Here is a 21,594-nt window from a genome sequence, read left to right as displayed (position 1 = left end):
GATGCATAATGATTTATGTAAACTAATAAATATTTAAACAATTATGATATTGCTATTAATTGTATAGTTTTTGAGTTAAACTCATTGACCATGTTGCAGGAGTTGTGGTTCACAAGAATCCATCTTACACAAGAATACATGGAACACTTAACAATCATTGCATCTAAGTGATGCTCGTAGAAGCATTGGGCCTTCCTAAGTGAATCTTGATAGCAATATCCCATTTTGACTTGGAAAATATCTCCTACTAATCAATTTATTATTTATTGAAAATATTTTTAGAAAAGAGTAATTTCGAAAAGCTCATATGTAACAATCCATCGTTCCTCCATGAGAGGGTGACTGTAGATAGCTCAAGGCAAGGACCTATAGGAAATTATACCTTATGTGATAGAAATCTAGAGAGAAAACAATTTAGTATCTTCTTAATGTCTGTTATATGTACTGTAGTTCTATATTGATTACAAGTAGGTTACTCTTCCATATTATTTACAAGAGGCGTTATTGAACATCTGTTCTACTATTTTGTTTTGAAGTCTTGAGAAAAGACAAAATCATGCAAACTTCCTTGTTCATGGGGCATTATGTTTGCTAGAGTCGGCTCAGGAATAATTCTGAACCAAGATTTGATTTTTTCTCTAGTTAAATGCACAGTCAGGGTCTTAGAAGAAGTACTTATACAGTTGTAGCATGGTTGTGAGGTTTTCCTAGAATGGTAGTATTATGTTTAAAAAATCATGCAGAAAAAACATTTCATTAAATTTAAGTGACATATTTTATTGCCCAAATATCTTTACTAGTGGTATGCAGTCGCAACATGACTATGAATCATGGAATCAATGATAAATGCATATGTTCTTATGGGTACTATAGATTCTAATTTCTTAGACTACGACCTCTAATCTCTTTCAACCATTGCTACAGGTTAGAGACTTTCTAATGAAGATCAATATTCAAAGTTTATAGGCCCCACAGTCTCTTAGTAACTCATGTAGCCATGTCATTGCCTTTCCTTGTATAGTTTGTTAACAGACAAGGATTTGCAAGACTAGGTAGATTCAATTCAATCTCATCTTTTTTCTTTAAATCAAGAATATCATTTCAAAAAAATGCTACTCGAGCTCAATGCATTAAATTTTTGGGGAGTTTTGACCTGAGCCTATGCTTAGATCCTTAAAGAGTTCAAAAAAATCAAAGAAACCATTTCCAGTGAATATAAATATTCAAGTTTGTAAGCACAAGGGTCTTTTGATAACCCATGTAGACACTTTATCCGTCACTGCATGCTACTAATAGAGTCAAAAATTGACAAATGCAACCATTCTCATACTGATCCCACCAATTTTTTGCTGGAAGACTATCATTTCAACCAAAGTTTCTTGTCAAGCTCACCACATCACAAACTCATCCTTCACAAGGAAATGTGAGCATTACATTGGTACTATAGAATGTTTGTTTAAAAATCTAATTCTAGAAGTACTAACAATTCACATAAATCACTGACCATGAGGAAATTATTAGGAAAAAAGGCTATTCAATAACCACCCGGGGGACTCTAGAATAAAGAAGAGACCTTCCTAAAAATATCATTCATGACACATATAATTGGACCAATGTTGTGTTTCCTCAAATGAAAAATAATAATCTCAATGTTGTGATTTTTACCAGACGTCAACCTGGATGGAGACCATTTACTATCTATTGTGATATTTTATTTGATGAAAACATGTAAAGCACATTACCTATAATAGCAAGTTCGCATCATGATACTGACATTCCAAGAAGATATGCTCTTAGTATCCCAGAAGTTATTGAAAACTATAGAGGAGTCAAGTAACAATGAATCTCATATTTAATTTGCATAAAATAGGAAGGACAGGAAAAATTTCAATAGTTTTCTTCAAATCTTAAATTACACCAAATAAATTTGCATAAAATGTCAAGCAGCCCCACTGCTTTAATATCAACATTTTTGTAGCAAAAACCCAAAAAAGCTTACCTCTGCATTCCTTATTCATGATTCTAATGAAGCAAAGTAGTCTTGTTGTTGGTAGGTATAAACTAAGGTCTAAAACTCAAAGCACACATTACAACATCAAACACTTGAAGAAACTAGCATAATAAAGTAATATTAATTACCTCACGACCAACTAGAGTCAACAATACTGTTTGAAAACCTCCAACAAAGATCACATTCTGAATAGAAGAGCCCAGAAGTTAAACAAACAAGGCCAATATGGCCAACCCCCACTATAGTATAAAGAGCATTGGTGGTGAATTCAAGTCCAAGCTGCAAAAGCAAAGACATTTACATAAAAACTAAGCAACCCTATCTAGCAAGAAAATATATATAGAGATTTTCGACTAAAATTACAAATTGATGTTGAAAAACTGAAACCATAAGAATTGTTCCATAGAATAATAAAGAAGAAAGATGAAGAATCAAACACCTAAAGGATACAATGTTGATGCAACTTCAGAAAGATCATCCGAAGGACATGATATGCTCGGGCTGAAGGAGCTTTGAGATTCATTACTATACTCAGGAATGGGCTCATCTTCAATTTGAAGATTGAAGATGAGCCCATTCACGAGTGTAGTAATGAATCTCATATAATGCAATCTCATCTATGAAGCATATTAAAAGCTAATAGAGCATCTTCACTAGCTGATCTCCCTTGCGAGCCATAGGAGAATGCCGAAGATAGTGACGATGCTAATAGGCACATTGTGACTATCTTCGACATTCTCCTATGGCTCTTGTGGTTCTAATCTTATAACATGAGGCTTCCTCTTCTTTTTTCGAGCATAAGGCTGATGCAACCTTGTAATAAGAAATAAATGGGTTTAATTTGGATTATGTACAACACAAAGAAAACCAAAATGTAATAGCAATTTTTAATAGAGAAATGAACTATATAAACTTATAAAGCTCATAATAATAATAGGCCATAAACAAGAGCTAAATTTTGAGTAGACAAAGTCTGGACACATGAAGCGTACCTGATTGATCAAAACCAAATCACTGACAAGCCTTTTAATCACTCCTTAATAGCACTTTCTCTATCACCAAGTTTGCAGCAGGATTTCTATTTATTTTTGGATCTAACATTAATATGGCATCTCCATCCAAAAATTTCTTCAGAGCCTGAAAGATTTATAAATGAAGTGATCAAAAACTCAAAATCTATCATGAGAAATAGAGCTCCAACAATGATAGTTTATACATCTGTATTTAGAGGCAAGATAAATTCAACTAAATATTCAAAATCAAACAAGTTCTTCAAAATATGAAATTTGAAATAAAACTATAATTCAAAAAATCTTCAACAATAAATTTAATGCAACAAATATCTTCATTTGATGGTTGATATCTATGCAAGTTGAAGATTGTGCATTTAATATCTCTATTTCATAGTTTATAACCTTAATGCAAGTTGAATTTTGTTCATTAATTTCTTTCTAGGTAATAATTTGCATGTTCAATCTTTGTGAGCTCCCAAATCTGCATAAGATTTTTCTACAAAATTTAGCTACTCTAGTTTTTAACAAAAGGCTAGAACCACCAAAGATGTAAATCATAACTGATTGACAATTCTCACCAATACTTGCGATATTACACATTGTAATCCTAATTATTATGTTAGCACATTGCAAATCTCTCTTAAAATTTGTAGCGGAAAGTTAACAATGTATAAAATGATTAGAGCATATAACAAACCATGCTTGATGTAATGGAAAGTAAAGATCATGGTAACTTACCCTTCTTCCCTCTCCATATCTCTTCATCGCTCCCTCATCCCCACTTCCCTACTCTTCCCCTCCCCCTCTCATCTCTCACCCTCCCCACTTCCTTCCTTCCCCTCTCACACCCTCCCTCCCTCTCTCACTGTCCCTCCCTTCTCCCCCTCTCCATGTCTTGTCTTCACTCTCTCTCCTCATCTCCCTCATCCCCACTTTCCCTCGCTCCCCTCTCCCTCTCTCCTACTTCCCAAATATAAACAACAATAATAGATCAACAATAAAATCAAACATTTCTCCATAAGTCTTAATATGGACTCTATGGTAGGGCATCTATCCCTCAACCTTGTCCTACATCATGAACCCCCCCTGCACAGAACCCACTAGGGCACTGCCCCTCAACACCATTAAGGTCTCCAGTACTAGACCCCCATTACTTTTAGGATCTCCTATCATGTATGAAACTTGATTATAATGAAGAGGTGATAAGGAATTGGGATATGACCTTTGAGTGTATTGACATAGATGTTATTGTTGCACAATTTGCTAGAAATCTCTTTACATGAGAAAGTTGTACAAAAAATGGCTAGTGGAAGTGGAATTGTCACTCATTGTGGTTCAAGTGAACTTCTATTTTCAAAGTTCTAGGTGTTCATTTCATTGGTAAACCCAACTTGCTGTCCTACTAGGCCTAATTTGCAATTAAGTCTCTAGTGAGAATTTTTTTCCCCTCCCAGATGTCCCAAAAGACTCTCATAATCACATATTCTGATACCCAATCAGCTATATTTCAACATATCTCAAAATTAGATATTGATGTTTTGGATCAACTGTTCCCAATAGATGACTATCACTAGTTTTTGGCCTATTTGACCCCACTTTTACAGAACAAATGTGTGACATATGTGGCTTTTGACCCTCAAGATTTCAACAATGTTGTTGTTTAACTGCAATCAAAAGAAATTACAATCAATTCAGTCTCATATACCCTATAACTATGAAAGCCCCAAATTGCTCTTACAAACCCTCATCTAACTAGGGCTTTCTCATTATATGACGCTCCAATGAAGTTTCAACTAAATCAAAGATGTTTTAGCATTAGATTAACATAATAAACTCATTCCAATCATAAAAATATAATGTTGTTCAGGTAGATTGCTCACTGTTGTAACCAAACCTCATAATTAGTGTTCCTTCAATCATAACAAGTACGGTGATCACCTTGCACAATTTGTCTTTCATTATTAGTGTTCCTTCAATCAAAACCAATAGTTCTCAACAAAAGATGAATGGACATCCATTGATTATTTTCGCATTCCAACAATTAGTAGTTGAAGAGTCTCATGGTCATGTAAGGTTTCAATAGAAGCTCTATTAATTTTTATTCACAGAAGTTGAATGGATATTTGTTCATTCTTTTCAGATTCCAATGGTCAACTATTGTTAGAAGAATTTGAAAACTTAGTTGTCAGTTAAATTTATTGCTATAATAGTTTCTTCCTACTATTTTTTGAAATACATGGAAAATGATGAAGGTCTGAGTGTGTCTGTGAGAGAGAATGCATCAAATAAAAAAATAATTTATGGATAGAATAAAAAGGTATATGCATTTGTTAAAATGTTTATCTCTGTAGATATGATGCAATGAGTTTGATGTTAAAGGAAAAATAATTTTGTGAAGGTTATAGTAAATTTTGCATCAAGAGACTTTGTTGGCTTTTGTGTAAGATTGGTGAATTACAGGGTGAATTACAAAGTTTCATTCTTTGCAATCTTTTAATACATATAAGAAGATTATGCAAACTATTACAAATATGAGATAGTAAATTTATTGTTTTGAAATGAAATAGAGTATCCCTCTATGTTTTAGTCATTCTTCTTTGAGTAGTGGGTAGGGGTTGGTGGCCTGATTGTAGTTAGTAAGACTCTTGTATTGCCAATGAGGCTTGTTGTCAGTGAGACTTGTATTATATAACAATTTATTGTTTATTTGTTTGGTTTTTTCACTTTATATGTATTTTGTTTGCAACAAAGTTGCTTTCTTTTAATATTTTATTTGTTTGACACACAGACAACTTGTTCCTATATCAGGATATTGTGATATGGCCCAGATGAGAGCTCATTGTCAGGAAAGTAAATATTTGTGCTAATTCATATACGAATCCATATCTGATATTCTTGTTTGTGTATTTGGTGTGTTGGGGGGTGGGGAGGAAGTGGTTATATTTGAATTAATCAAATGGTCTACACTCTTCTGTTTTTTGGCATATGTTGTATGTCAGCTGTACTATATCTAGGGTTTTATAAAAGATTGTTCTATCTATGTTCGATGACCTTCTTATATATATGCCCATGTGACATAGATAGCAGGCCATTGAATAAAATGGCCATTTAGTATAAATATTCCTTTTTAGCCTGGTGCTCAACAATTGCAAAATTAAGAGTGCAATAAAGGAATATATATATATATATATATATATATATATATATATACACACACACATATATATATATATATATGTATGTATGTATGTATGCATATATATGCATACATACATACATACATACATACATACATACATACATACATACATACATACATACATACATATATATATATATATATATATATATGTATGTATGTATGTATGTATGTATGTATGTATGTATGTATGCACACACACACACACACACACACACACACACACACACACACACACACACACACACACACACACACACACACACATATATATATATATATATATATATACATATATATGCATGCATACATATATATGCATACATATATATATATATATGCATACATATATATATATATATATATATATATATATATATATATATATATATATATATATATATATGTATGCATGCATATATATGTATATATATATATATATATATATATATAATATCAGATTTTCAATCTGATATATATATTTTAGCAGAATATAAGGGTAAGTGGGTATAAACTAGTAAGGGTAGAGAATTCATATTTATTGACAGAAATTTCTAAGACACCTTACAAGGGGATATTACAGTTACAATATTCCTCTAGTTTAATTCTTCTTGCTTTCAAATGCATTGCATGGGATGAATTTCAAAGACTTGCATTTATATGTTTTAGTTGCTTTGCTATCTAATAACATACCTGTGTAAATGACTAGTATCCATAGGTCAAGAAATTTGGCAGGCTGTAATGATTAAATATAGAACATATGGCAGGCTATAACAATAAAATATGTCCTTCCCATGACAATTTATGTCAAATGGGATCAATTAAATTGCATGTTAAGCTTTGAGTTGACTATAAAATAATGCAGCACTCAAATCTGAAAGAAGAATCTCAGTATTGGACCAGCCTACATCACAACCCCACAAATCCACCGCCACTATTCCTTGAACAATACAATTATACAGACATGATTCCATGAAAGTTGTGAAACTTAATTGAATAGTATCATAAGTGTATAGCCACAAGCCACAACTAAGCCAAGTAGGAAAATAAAATTTTTAAGGCCTTATTTTTTTCTATACTAATCATATCAGCATATAGCGTATAGGCTACTAAAAATAGGAATCAATTATGATTGTAAGAAGACTAAATGCTAATTATATCCCAGGGTATTTTGGAAGCAAGCTAGATCATGATAAGAGCAAATATTTTCTCAAACAAAGATCCAGTTATAGGTTTGTCCAGTCCAAGACAAGCATCTACGAATTAACAAGAGGCATAGTAGAAATGTAGTTATATATGCTTGTTACATAATTAAGACTATTAATATATATGTTATTTTCAAGGTCCTATGGCAGTTGATAGCTCTTTAAAGCACTACTTGAATCAGACTAAACTATAAACTAATGAAAGGAAAACAATTATATGAGGTTTAGAAGTAAATCTTATTTGGATAATTATTTTACTAAACAAATCAAAACACATAAACATTTAAATTATCTACTATTAGTAGGAAAGTCAATGTTTGAGAGATCATACCACTTCAAGTTTTGGAGTTGAAGACAGAACACCAATTGTTAGTTCATCATTCCAAAATAGATCAAGAGACCTCTTTATTGTATTTTTTTTCACTATCTAACAAAAAAGGCTATTCAAGCTCTTAATGCAAAATATTTACTAGCATGGCTATTCTAAATTTATTCCTAAATAAAATATATAGGCAAAAATATGAGTTATTAATTGATAGAATATTTCATATAAAAAATGAAAATTAATCTATGATCTATAATAAATTAGAATATTGAAAAGTTAAAAATTTATTTTTTACTTAAAAAAATTTAATTACCTTAGTTTTTATTTTAGGACTTTATAGTAGTTGATTTGAAATAATTTTTGACTTAGATTGTGTGTGATGGATGAATGGACACACAATCAAACTCATAAATTATCTCTAATGAAATATATCTTATACATATGAAGAAAGGGATTCTAATTTATGATTTTTAAAAAGACATTATATTCAATATACACATTTATATAAAGCTAAATCCTTCACATGAATAATATCTACATTCAACACAATTATGATTTTCTCCTAAAATGTAACAAATAATAATTTCTGTAAAAAAATATTCAAAGCTACAAATATAATTATATTACATGAATAACTATATATGTCCCTTTAGTGGCATTTTCTTTGTACTATATATAATATTTACAATTTAATTCTATTTCCTTATCCTGTATAAAAAAATGTTTATAGACAAGCATCTATGTGAATCCTAGCTTGCAACTATGCAATTCAGAAATCTATTATCTTTTGTTATCATTTGCTACATCTCTACCAATCATGACTCAACTATGTAATTCATATATCAATTCTCTTTTTTCATCATTAGCAACAAAAATGGTTGGAATCACACATTCTTATGAGTCCTAAAGATAAGTTATGAAAGATGAAGCTGAACCCACAATCACATAGACACAACCTTGTAACTATAATGACTCTAAAAGCTAAAAGAATGTTTGTAGTGGACATGTAGCACTCTCTGTGATTGTGCCAGTTATGATTATTAGATGTGTAGTGCACCCATTTGCACTCTCCTCCATTGATTGGAATGACTTTCACATAGTTTCTTTTGAGTCCTTTCCTATAATGCTTATGGAACTAACTTGATCTAATCGTCTACCAGTTGTCTTTGGACAATGTGTATGAAAAATGTTGAGATTTTAGAATGTTTTATCATCATATGTGAATGGATTATTTCATTTTGGAGACTCTACTTAGCTTTCACATGTTCTTCTTCTCGCCACACATTATTTATATAATGAAGCAAGTGCAGTCTTGCATAATGGATTTCTCCCTTTATGAAGGCTTGTCCATTTCTTTTTCCAAAATCTCAGAAATACAATATAATTTGGGGTTGGGTTTTGCAGAGTAGAAGATTATTTTGTGCACTGCCTTAGAACATGTAGGTTTCTTCTTGCTTGGTCTTATTATTCCAAGCTTCCATCTATGGCTTGTTCTAGCCAATAAAGGTATGGAGCTTAACTAGAAGGGCAAAGAACCCTCTTGAATCCATTAGTGGTGGGGCATCTAGTTGGTGCTGCCCCTCCCCTTACAAATGACTTGGGATACTCATTCTCCTACCTGACTTTGATAACTCAAGCTCCCACAATTACACCTGATTTGGAGGCAACCTGTGATGCCACCATTACACCTATAGTCATGTCCTACAACCTGGAATCATGCTCGTGATTGTAATCATAATAGCAAAGTTCTTACTTTCAACATTAGAAAACTTGGACATATGTCCCCTTAACAATTTACATATGTCCCCTTAATAGTGTATGTACAAAAGGATTGATTTGAAAAAGGCTAATGTAACAAATTACAATGAAGAATGCTTGTTAATACAAGATTCCACGAAAATCGATCAGTGATACTTATTTCCTCTAGATTTGCCAAAAGATCTTCTACATCTTAAAACTATTGATATGTATGAATAGAAAGAGGAAAAAAGCATAATAAAATAATGTAGCAAGGCAACTAATCCACCTTCGAGTTGAACCACCCAAATGTCCAAAAAAATTCAAAATAAAGAAAGTGAAAAAATACTAGAATATAAAAGAGTCTAATTTTGGCTATCTTGGCATGGATTCAAGAAATAGTAAGCAGTCAAGTTGGCACATCTTAAACAAAAAATAATTTTATCTTAAACCAAGCAGTTCAATACTTCAAGATTTTGAGGATTTGATATAGAAGCATAGATCTCCTTTCGATCACAATTAAGGTTGGTAGCAGTTATCTAATGCAGAGTTTTGAAGATCATAGTATGGTGTTTCTAAAGATGGATTTAGTTAGAAATTGGGTTCAAGTTGTAAAAACTGCTTCTAGATAATTGAGTTTGGAATAACATTTTTATTTTGATAAGATTGCAACACAATTTTTATTTCATGGATATTATATAGCTGCTATCATAAAGCAGGTTCCACTTGTCTTGTATGTAAAAAATCTACAACCACACAAAGGATGCCTTTTTGAATCTTATAATAAGGGAAGAAAGTGGCGAATGTTAAGGCAGAATATTGAATTTAACTATATCAGAGTTTGATCCAGATCTACTTAGATTCTTGGGTGCTTTTGTAACTATTTTTTATTTTTTGTGAGGAATTGTGCGCATCAGTTCAGTTCGACAAAAATTTAGACCGGATTTCCTTGATAATTGGGATTTACATTTTATAAATCCATCTAAATATGAAGGATGATCCTAATCATCTTCTACCTAGGATGATGGGTTGGAAAGTTACAACTCCAAATTGTCAGAAATAATGACCACAGATGAGAGGATTGCGAAATTGAAACCAAATTGACTCTTAATTTTCTTTACCTACAGACTTCAGCAGATCATATCACCCACCAAAAAAAAGCACTCATAGAAAGTGAGAAATAATTGAATCTTGAATTTCCTTACCTACAGACTTCAACACATCATAAGCCTCTGCAATAAGCTGCATGTCACCATACTCGATCCCATTGTGCACCATCTTGATGAAATTGCCAGATCCACCCTTTCCAATATAGGTAACAAAAGGGCCACTATCCACCTACGCAACGATCTTAACAATTTTATCCTTAATATACTTGTAAGCCTCATATGACCCTCCAGGAATAAGAGAAGGGCCATTCCTGGCACCCTCTTCACCCCCTGAAACCCCCATGCCCAAATATAGAAGCCCCCTCTTCTTTTCCTCCTCTTGCCTTCTCTCTGTGTTTTCATACCATTCATTACCACCATCCACAATACAGTCCCCTTCTTCCATGTGGGCAGCCAGAGTCTCAATTGATTTGTCCATGGGGGGCCCTACTTTGATTAGAAGGATTATGAATCTGGGCTTCTGGATTGAGAGCACAAATTCCTTGGCATCATGGAAGCCTTTTACTGGCAGATTGCCTTCCAGATTGGCTCTATCTACCATCTCATCTAACTTTTATGGGCTTTGATTGTAAACTAAGATGGGGAAGCCTTTTTCTGCAATGTTGAGAGCTAGATTCTGCCCCATCACAGCCAATCCAGCCAATCCTATTCTTAACAATTCAGTGATCTCTTTTTCTTGTATTCACATAATCAAAATCAAGAGTAAGGTTAACATCCAAGGGAGGCTTAGAACTTTTAGCTTACAAAGGACATTTGAAACAAACTTCCTTGGATTTTTGCAGCAATATCATTGTATAGAGTTCTAAGTTTAACTGTTTTAGTATCAACTATTGAACTAGACTATTTTGGTGTCATCTTCGAAAAGGCTAAATCATCCAAGAGAAATTTTTTCACAATAAAGGCAACATATGAAAATTTCATAGTAATCCAGATTGCAATTTAAACTAGGAAACTAGGCAAGGGATACAAACACTACAGTCAGATCAGCTCTATCAAGCTCTCAGAACATAATGTAGCTTTTTTATAAGAGCTAGTGTTTTGTTTAGTTAACCCCCAAGTTTTTGCCTTGTGTTTTAATTGGATGTGAATATTTGTATTCCACTTACACTTTTCCTACACCATTTCACTACCATGCAAATGGAATGTTACTATAGTTACAATAAAATATTATTATGTTTAACTACAACATCCTTTAACCATGCAGAAATATAAGCTTGTGCTTCCAATCATCAATAAAAGAAACACTCAAGTACCAATGCTTAACTAAGAAACACATTCTTTCACATAAAACAATGCAGCTAAGTTGATTTTACATCCTTAGTTATTAATTATTCTATGAGAAATGCATTGCATGTCTATCCACATTGGAATAACATCAAATATATAAAAATAACTTCGTAAAATTTTAGGTATAATATATGAACCGAGTTACCTCAAGTTCATATTCATCATCAATTGATTCACCACTATTGTCAGATTCTACCTCGTATTCATGTATTCTCTTGCTTTGCGATGCATCCAAAAGTTCTGTCCATACAAACCCAATACACTTAGTTGCCTACAATAATCATAACAACTAGAATTTAGACCAAGCTTTTGTTCTAATTTTCCATACTAAATCAATGTGAACCTAAGAAATAGTTAAAGATGGTGTGAAAATAAATTCAACCATGTAAAGATCAAAAAAATGATTATGCAGCTGGTCTGTCAAACCAATTTAAGACATAAGAGTACAATGCACTTTGAAATCTTCAACAATAAGGATCTGAGATATGCCAGCCCATATGAATTTTATATAGGATAAATTTGTAAAGGCCACAATCACTACAATGTAAACAAGCCCGAAATAATCTTTCAAACTTTTCAGCACCAAGCAAGCACAAAAATATAAGAATGTATGTATTAAGTAACAGGAATGAACCTAGTCTAAACTTGACCATAATTAATGAAAAGAACTTGCCATATATTAAAAATATGCAAAGGTTAAATAATCAATGTCATCACATAAACAAAATAGTCTCTAAAGAAAAAACACCTCTATTATTTTTCATAGATTTCGGATCCTTCTTTTCTTTGGCAATTCCCACAACATCAAAACAAAGATCATTCATAGATGTTGCAACCTAGCCCAAACAATTAGAAATATATATATATATATATATATAATGAACATAAATCATCGAGAGGGTTTCCTTGTTTGATTTAGTTAGCATCTACAAATTGACAATGTGAATAATATTACAAAACCTTCAAGATTTTTATGCACCCAAAAAAGAACACTCACATTTGAAAACTCAAAGTCCGATGTACCACATATCTCGATCAGTTTCATCCTATCAATTTTTAAATGCATCCAGATAAATAAGTTAGGTTTTTGCATAGCAAGTTCTAGAACTTAGGGTGGGTATATAGATAAAAAAGAAACCAAATTTTAGAGAAGACTAACTTGAGGCCATTATTGTAGCATTGTCATATCTGTGATGATAAAAAGCAACACAAGAGTAAGGGTTTGAATTTTGTTTAAGTTGTTCACCCAAAAGAAAAAGAAAAAAGAGAAAAAAACTGCTCCTAGGTTATATCCTTCATTCATATTGACTACAGAATCAAAGGATTATTATTGGCCTAATAACAAGCTTGAAATATGCAAGTACAAACAAACCTTATTTCTTCTTGCACATAGGTAAAAAGCTACTGCAGTGAACACTGGATGACCAAAATCAGCACTTGATCTCTGGGACTCTGGTAGAGCAGCTATAAATCTTTCTTTGTATTTGTATAAGGTTAATATTAGAATTGCATATTTGATCATGATTTTGGGCTGACAAGACTCAGAGATCATATGCTAACCCCACACTTATCAGAGAGCTCAAGGTCAAAGTATAAGAGCATAGGATTTCATTTGGTATGCCCTTAGGCCTTATTCTGATGAAATCATTATACCCACCCTAATAATTTCCCCAAGCACAAAGCATACTATAAGCCTTTGAGCCATAAATTTCAAAAGATTGGAAATCCAAGAAAACAAACCATTTGGGTCCTAAAATCTGAACTAAGGAAACCTGGTTTCTCAATTTCCATAGAGCACTATATAAATATTTGACTAGTAAGTTGTAAAAAGTCTGAAGTTTAAGTAAACAGACCATTTGAGAACTGAAAATTGAGTCAAGGAAAATGGAACTTACAAAGACAAGACTCTTTGGGTAGACCCAATCAATCTAAGACATCCAAACTGGATTCCAAGTTTTCAGATGTCCAACTTTGGCCTTGCATTCAATTTAAGACATCCAAACTGGAGTCAGGTAGGTTAATTATCTAAATCGAATCTAAAGACAAGACTCTTTGGGAAGACCCAATCAATCTAAGATGTTTGAATGAATCAAATTATTTTCATATGACTTGAAAGTGTAGACGTGACATTTGATTACAATGAATACTTTTTTGATCTTTAACAAATTGACTCTATTTCTACAAGTGATCATTTAGGGATCAAACTTGTTGAAGATGAAAGAAACCTTATCAAAAATAATAGTAATGAGTGTAACAGTGCCTGTAGCGGCTATAATGGTGAAATGGGCCAGCATTCTCATTGCCAAAGTGCCCACAACTATTTTTGCACTACTGTCACATTCGCTCTTGTGCTATTCTACTCCATTTTCAAAAAATGACATTAATTAGCATTTCATAAATCTTTCAACTGCCCAAATAGATTTGGGAAAGCTAGTATGTTTTATATGCTGTAATTATAAAAAGTGTTACTGGTAAGAGTAAGAAATGGCTCTAATGATTCTTTGATCAAGCCAATGCTTTCTTTATTGTATATAGTTTTCAATTGGCTCCTCATATTTTATATACGAGATTGTTGAAATGAAATCTTTCTTGACCAATAACTCTTATTTTCCAAGTACCTCTGTTGGGCAATCTAAATGTCTATTTTAGGTTTCTTAGAATTTTAGTATGGTTTAAAACATATATTTGATTATAATATTTTATAATAATTAATCACTAATTTATTTATTTGTTTTTGTTGTTGGAAGGTTTTATATTAAATTTACATAATTCTTTTAGTTATTTGATATATGATCATGAGTTTTAGGTTGAAATTCTTTTTCTAAGAGTCAAAGATTAAAAAGTATCTATTTGCCAAAAATCTTGAAGAGCATGATTTCTTATCTCTTATGATATTGAGGTCCAAGGCTTGAAACAAAACTTGAGTCTAGTAGGATTGTTTAAAATCATTCAACTTGGAGTCAGGTAGGTTAAAAAATTAGACAACTCATAATACAAATATATAATTTGTATTGAAAAAAATGATATTATATATATAATTGTTTTATTAACTTATACAATTTATACTCAAAATTTCCTACTGAATATTTGTTAAAACTTTTTACAAATCCTCAGGATGCATTACCATTGCAAAACTGAATATTTCTCAATGATATTGACTATAAGATCAAAAGAGGCGTATCTCCAATATATGCATTATAACCAACTTTAAATAAAAAACAAAACCATCCTATATGAATTTGGATGCAAGCAATCATCTTCATCACTTATAATATAGTAAGACAATGGATGATAGCATGAGCCTTGACAAATTACAAACCATTAAAATATCATGAAGAGAAATCCATTTGATAAAGGACCCATTATTATTGTTTTTGATAAGGTTTTTTCTCATCTTTACCAAGTTTGATCCCTGAATGATCACTTGTAGAAACAGAGTCAATTTGTTAAAGATTAGAAAAGTATTCATTGTAATCACATCACATTCATGGCAGACATGATATATCTCAGGTTTACACTTATTAGCCTCCTTCCCCAAATGTCATGTCTACACATTCAAGTTATATGAAAATCATTTGATTCATTCAAACATCTTAGATTGATTGGGTCTGCCCAAAGAGTCTTGTCTTAAGATTCGGTTTAGATAATTAACCTACCTGAGCAACTAATTCGATTTAGATAATTAACCTACCTGACTCCAAGTGTATTTTGCATTGCATTCAAGGATTTGGTATATGCCTTCTCAGACATGCCACTTAGCCTAATGGCCTTCTGTCTGTCAAAGGAAACTTGTAATCTACACAAACAATGCATTCAATCATTGCAAATTAAATGTCATTGTTGCAATTTTTCTAATAAAATCATAAAGAATGAGAACTAGAAATCCATGAAGGGTAAGCAATGGGAATCATCTAATGTTCAAGGAAAAATTTCTCCTCTTGTTAAATTATTTCTTCCTAGGCAACATAGATCCAGTCCTGAGGAATGCAGTGTAATGGCAAGGATAGATGACATTAATAAGATTCGACCTAGTGTTATATTATCTCACTACTGGCTTGTGGCATGATCTTTGTTGTAAGGATTATGCTATAAATTTGAGAAATGACCCTATCCTTTTCAATGTAAAATCAGATCGATGAACCCATCTGAATAAGGTTCAAGAAAAATTACTTTGTAGCAGCGAGCTCAAAGCAGAGAACTGATTTGTAAACCTTGCCCTATGGATGAAAAGGGGTTAAAAAAGGGCTCAATGATGAATATTCCCAATAAATTTCATTCTAGATGATAAAAATTGCACTAAATTTGACGCATTGCTTAGATAAACATACCACACCAAAAGTGGAAGAATTAAAATGCACATTACATCTCAGCTCCTCAACTTTCTCGATAACCTTGTTGTCTTCTACAAGGCCCAATTTTCTTCCCAGCCCATCCGTATTCATGTTTCTCTGCAACGTATGGTTAGGAAATGAATGTTACCCTCCTTCAGCCACTCCAACCAAAGGACTTCTTACCCTCTATAGTTCACGAGCCTATCCTCCAAATGGACCAACTACAGTTCCACTCACAACCTATGCAAATCAACCCATGTGAAATAATTTTTATTTTATTTTAACATAACAAGCTCCTGTTGGTGAAAATTTTGACCAAAATGGGCATGAATTTTTTAAAACAAACATTTTTTCTTGCCTATTCTGACCAATTTGACCCCATTTTAATAGATGGTCAAAATTTTTGGTCTAAAAATGGGGTCAAATGTACTAGTGGCACATGTCATCGACACATCATGAGGCTAATGTCATGGAAGGAACACTCACTTAAAAAAGGAAGATGGCAAATATGACCAACATGAAAACCCCCAAGGAATTTTATAATGTAGTGTGAGTACAACAAAACACAAAGATGTGCAAGATCCCAAAATACAATAGAGTGGCACTTTATCTCAGTGTGTTTACAAAAATACTACAAAAGGATGTCAACAAATATCAAAAGAGACATAAGGCTAATACAATAGATAGTACAACCCATGAAAAATCATTTGAAGCAACAAAATTGATCTCTAGACCTAACATAATCAAGATATCCATCAGAATGCAAAAAAAAATCAAAAAATTAAATGGGATGTGCCTTGAGCAGAATTAGGAAAATAAAATGTCTCAAGATATGTCTCTCAAAGTGCAACATAGAACCTTTGAATTTGAATAAATAAACCAACAACCAAATAGAATCAAAATTCCAAATAAAATTCACCATCACGATGGGCTTAGAATCATCTTTTTGATGCTTCTTGCAGATCAAAAAATGGAGTCTAGATGAGCAAGTTATGGCCAAAAAATTGCATGTAGGTCAAAAAAGTGTTTGAAAAGGGAATAATTTTTTCCTGCCTTGGGATCATCCCAAAATTCATTGAAAAGCATGTCCACAAATACTATAAATTGCCTTAGAATGTGTGCTAGTTCCATTCCAAAATTATCTCAACTTGTGTGCCAAAAAATCTTGATTTGAATGATGAAAAATCTTGATCTGCTTGCCAAAAATAAAAAAATCACTGCCTCAAGAAACATCCAAAAAAAACACCACTTAGGGAAATGTGCCAAAATTTTAAAAATTGTCACCTCAAGAAATGTGATAAAAAACTACAAAATCACTACCTCGAGAAGTCTGTCCAATTTGGAAGCAATATTATCTTGCCTCAAATTCCAAATGTGTCCAAATTGGACAAATTTTATATGAAAATAGGAGTTTTCGAGCACTTTGAACTCAAAGGTGATTTTTTTTGGGCTCAAAGTGACCTAAAAATTAGCGACCCCCAGATTCAATACAAAATAACTCTAAAAAATGAAACCCTCTAAAATAAAAAGAATAGATCTAAAAGCCAAACCAAACATGTCATAAACAAAATAGAGGCATGAAGATTTGGAGCTCTTCAATACCATGTTAAAGTTGATGAAAGATCAACCCCACAACTCCCAAGAACCACCTGCATGCAAACACCTATTATAGAAAGAGAGAAGGAAAAGCTATGGAGGTTGGAATTCCCAAATCCACAAATGAGACATTCTTGATGAGAAAAAAGAGAGATTGCTATTATCAAAAGTGAATGAATTATAAAGAGATCAATCCTTATAAAAGGAGATCAAAACCCTAATAGGTAACAAGCCTAGGTTGCTAATAATAATTAATAATAATAAAAATTATTATATGCCCAATGTTTAGCTTAAGTAAACTAGAGAAAACAAGTGACTTAATAATTAAATCATTATGATTTAATTTAATAAGAATAATACTTTATTACTCTATCAAAGATTAGCTAAATAGTGAGTTTAGTAATCTCAGCCTTCAATCTATTTGGAAAGTGGGTCCATTTTCCTTCTACAACTCCTAACAGGGTTGGCACAACTCCTAATAGGGTTGGAATCCCCTAATAGGGATTCAAAGTCTCATAGTATGGATTAATATGTACTAATAGGGTTGGTGTCCCCTTTCCTGCCAAACCTTGTATCATGTGATATCAAAGTGAGTTTCTTTTTTGGTGAAGTTGGGGATTGTGTAAAACTTGGTTGAATACCAATTGTAGTGTAGTAGAACTAGATTCTAACCTATAACTTGTAGAAGTTACAATTCATGTAGAAACTATTTTCAAAATGGTTTGAGGTAGAGGAAATATAGACAATTCTACTATGGATATGTTGAGACAAATTGTAGCTAGACTTGAATTTGTTGAAACAACCTAAAGAAGAGTGCATCTTGAGGATGTTAGAGATGAGGAAGAAGTAATAAAAATACCAAATCCTGAATGTTAGGTTGAATAAAATGAAGAAAGGCTCTTGAGCTATTTGATTAGTTTTTGAAATTTCTAATTATAATGGAAGACTTGATATTAATTCTTTTTCGGATTGGATCTCTGAGATTGAGAATTATTTGTATTATGAGAGTATCGCCAAGTATAGAAAGATGAGGATAGAAGCTAAAAAATTGAAAAAACATGCATCCCTTTGGTGGGAATACTTGCAAGCTAACAGATAAAGAAGAGGAAAATAAAAGATAAAGACTTGTAAAGATGGTTGGTAAGTTAAAAAAGAAATTCCTTCATATTGATTATCAAGCTAGATTTTTAAGAAGAATGCAAAACTTATGATAGAAAGATATGAGTCTGAAATATTATACTAAAGATCTCTACAAGCAAGCTATTAAATCTAGACATTTGATGATGAACTGGAGAAAGTTTCTGGATACTTAAATGATTAAGGACATCTATATTCAATGAGATTAGCTTTGTAAAGATGGAAAATGTTGAAGAAGCATAATTTATGCCTAGAAAGCTAAATAAATTGTGGTGAAGAAGCAGTAGAGTAGACATAGAACAATAGATGGAAGATCTCAGTGCAATAGAGGAAGATGTTCTAGAGAAAGTAGAAAATTTGAAAACACATCTAATGACAAGGGTAAATCAAAATGGAAAGATGATAGTGGAAAGAGATGAAGTAGTAACTACAATAGAGTTAATTATACTAGTTACTCTAAGCATAATAGTAATGAAAAGAGAGATGATAGATCTTGTTTTAAAGGAACTTGATGTACATATTGTGAAGAAGGGCTAAGAGTTTTAGAATGTAACTTTTCTAATAAGAAAATAGGAGTACTAGCAAAAATGCTTTGATTGAGGAAGAATTTGTTAATGTACTTAATAAACCTAAGAAAGGAGAGAATCTGATGATGAGTATAACCTTGTAGAATGAGAAGTTGGACAATGAACCTGTTTTGAGGAAAAGTCTTTTTAAGACTAAATGTAAGATTGAAGATAAATTTTGCAAATTAATCATTAACATTTATATTTTTAAGAATTTTGCATCTAATGAATTGGTGACTAAATTGAATTCAAAAAGGTTGGAGATCTATATTCCTGATCACTTTGTTTCGATTGGGGTTGACCATAAATTAATGGTAATTAAACAATGCCTTATGAAATTTAAAATTGGGAATTACTTTGATGAAGTTTTGTGTGATCTCATGCCTATTGATTATTGTCATATAATTTTGGGAAGACCTTGTCAATATGATAGAAACTCTTTGCACAATGGTAGATTGAATCAGTATACTATCTGGGCTAATGGGAAGAAATAAATATTGTTTCCTTTGGACAAGAAATTCAAGGAAAGTCAATGTACTTATATGAGAGTTCATTTGGTTGAAGAAAATTAGTTTGTCAGAGACATGAAGAAACAAAATGTTTTCTTTGCTTTGATCCCTAGAAAAACAAAAGGATAAAATGAACTCGAGCATACACCAAAGGTGAGATCTTTGTTGGTTGAATATCAAGATATTATTTCTGATAAAGTTCTTGATGGATTACCCCTAATGAGAAGTATAAATCATTGTATGAATTCAATACCTAGAGCTAGTTTTCCTAATAAAGAACCACATAGACTTACACTTGGAAGAAATAAAGAAATTAATATAAAAGCACAATAATTAATAAATAAATGATTGATTAGAGAAATTTTGAGTCCTTGTGTAGTACCTCCTATATTAGCACCTAAAAAATGGAGAATGGAGAACATGCATGAACTCTAGAGCTATAAAAAAGATAGCAGTGAAATATATGTTTCCCTTTCCTAGAATGGGTTCCATTATGGATAGATTGAGCATAGATTATTTTATACAAAGATTGATTTGAAAAGTGGACATCATCATATTAGAATTAGAGAAGGCAATGAATGAAGGAATAGTAAATTATGACTATGAAGGTTTGTCTGAGTGGTTGGTTATGCCTTTTGATTTGAAGTTAATTGACCTAGTAGCTTTATGAGGATAATCAATGAAGTTTTGAAGAAATTCTTGGGTAAGCTTATGAATGTATACCTTGATGATATATTGATCTAAAACAAGACTACGAAGGACCACCTTGAGCATATTCAACATGTTTTATAGAGGTTGCAGGAAGAAACGGGGTTGATAAATATGATGAAATTCACTTTTATGAAGGAGGAGCTTGTGTATCTTGGCTTTGTGATTTATGATAATGGTTTGAAGGTGGATCTTGAGAAGGTATGAGTTATTCTTGATTGGCATACACTTGAGAATATTGGGGAAGCTATATCATTCCATGGATTGGAAATTTTTTATAGAAATTTTATTAGATATGTCAACTTTATTCATAATTCTATGACTGAGACTATGAGGGGAGGTTTTTTTTAATTTTTAACAAAGGATTTCAAATGAGAAAATTGAGCAAATAGAAGATTTGAAACATTGAAGCAAAAATTCATAGTATTAACTTTTCTTTCTTTGATTGATTTTAATTAAGCTTTTCAAGTTGATTGTAATGCTAGTGGTAATGTCATTGGCATTGTTTTGAGTCAAGAAGGTAAGCTTATAGGTTTCTATAGTGAGAAATTGAATGAGGCTAAGAAGAAGTATTCAATCTATGATCAATAAATTTATGTAATTATTCAAGATTTGAAGAAGTGGCTGAGACATTTTTTTATGCCTAGGGAATTTGTACTATACACAGATAATAAAGATTTTAGTATTTGGGAAGTCATAATAAGCTAAATTAGAGACATATGAAATGGGTTAAGTACATGCCAAATTTTTATTTTGTGTTAAAATATAAGAGTGGAAAATCTAATAAGGTAACATATGCTT

The 21,594-nt window shown here is 32.0% G+C and overlaps 1 protein-coding gene and 1 pseudogene across 1 annotated transcript; both read right to left on the bottom strand.

Annotated features, from left to right (window-relative positions):
- Positions 1–10,828: 10,828 nt before the first annotated feature.
- Positions 10,829–11,200, bottom strand: LOC149568228 (6-phosphogluconate dehydrogenase, decarboxylating 1-like). The gene has a single exon (XM_089816698.1). It carries the CDS (start codon positions 11,198–11,200, stop codon positions 10,829–10,831), a length of 372 nt encoding a protein of 123 aa, XP_089672824.1.
- An 864-nt stretch (positions 11,201–12,064) lies between these two features.
- Positions 12,065–16,388, bottom strand: LOC149568227 (origin of replication complex subunit 6-like; annotated as a pseudogene).
- Between the last annotated feature and the right edge of the window lie 5,206 nt (positions 16,389–21,594).

Source organism: Cupressus sempervirens, chromosome 3 (assembly GCF_028749045.1).
Source record: "Cupressus sempervirens isolate cs-2001-9-10 chromosome 3, ASM2874904v1, whole genome shotgun sequence".
Classification (NCBI taxonomy): domain Eukaryota; kingdom Viridiplantae; phylum Streptophyta; class Pinopsida; order Cupressales; family Cupressaceae; genus Cupressus; species Cupressus sempervirens.
This window is presented reverse-complemented; position numbering and strand designations above follow the sequence as displayed.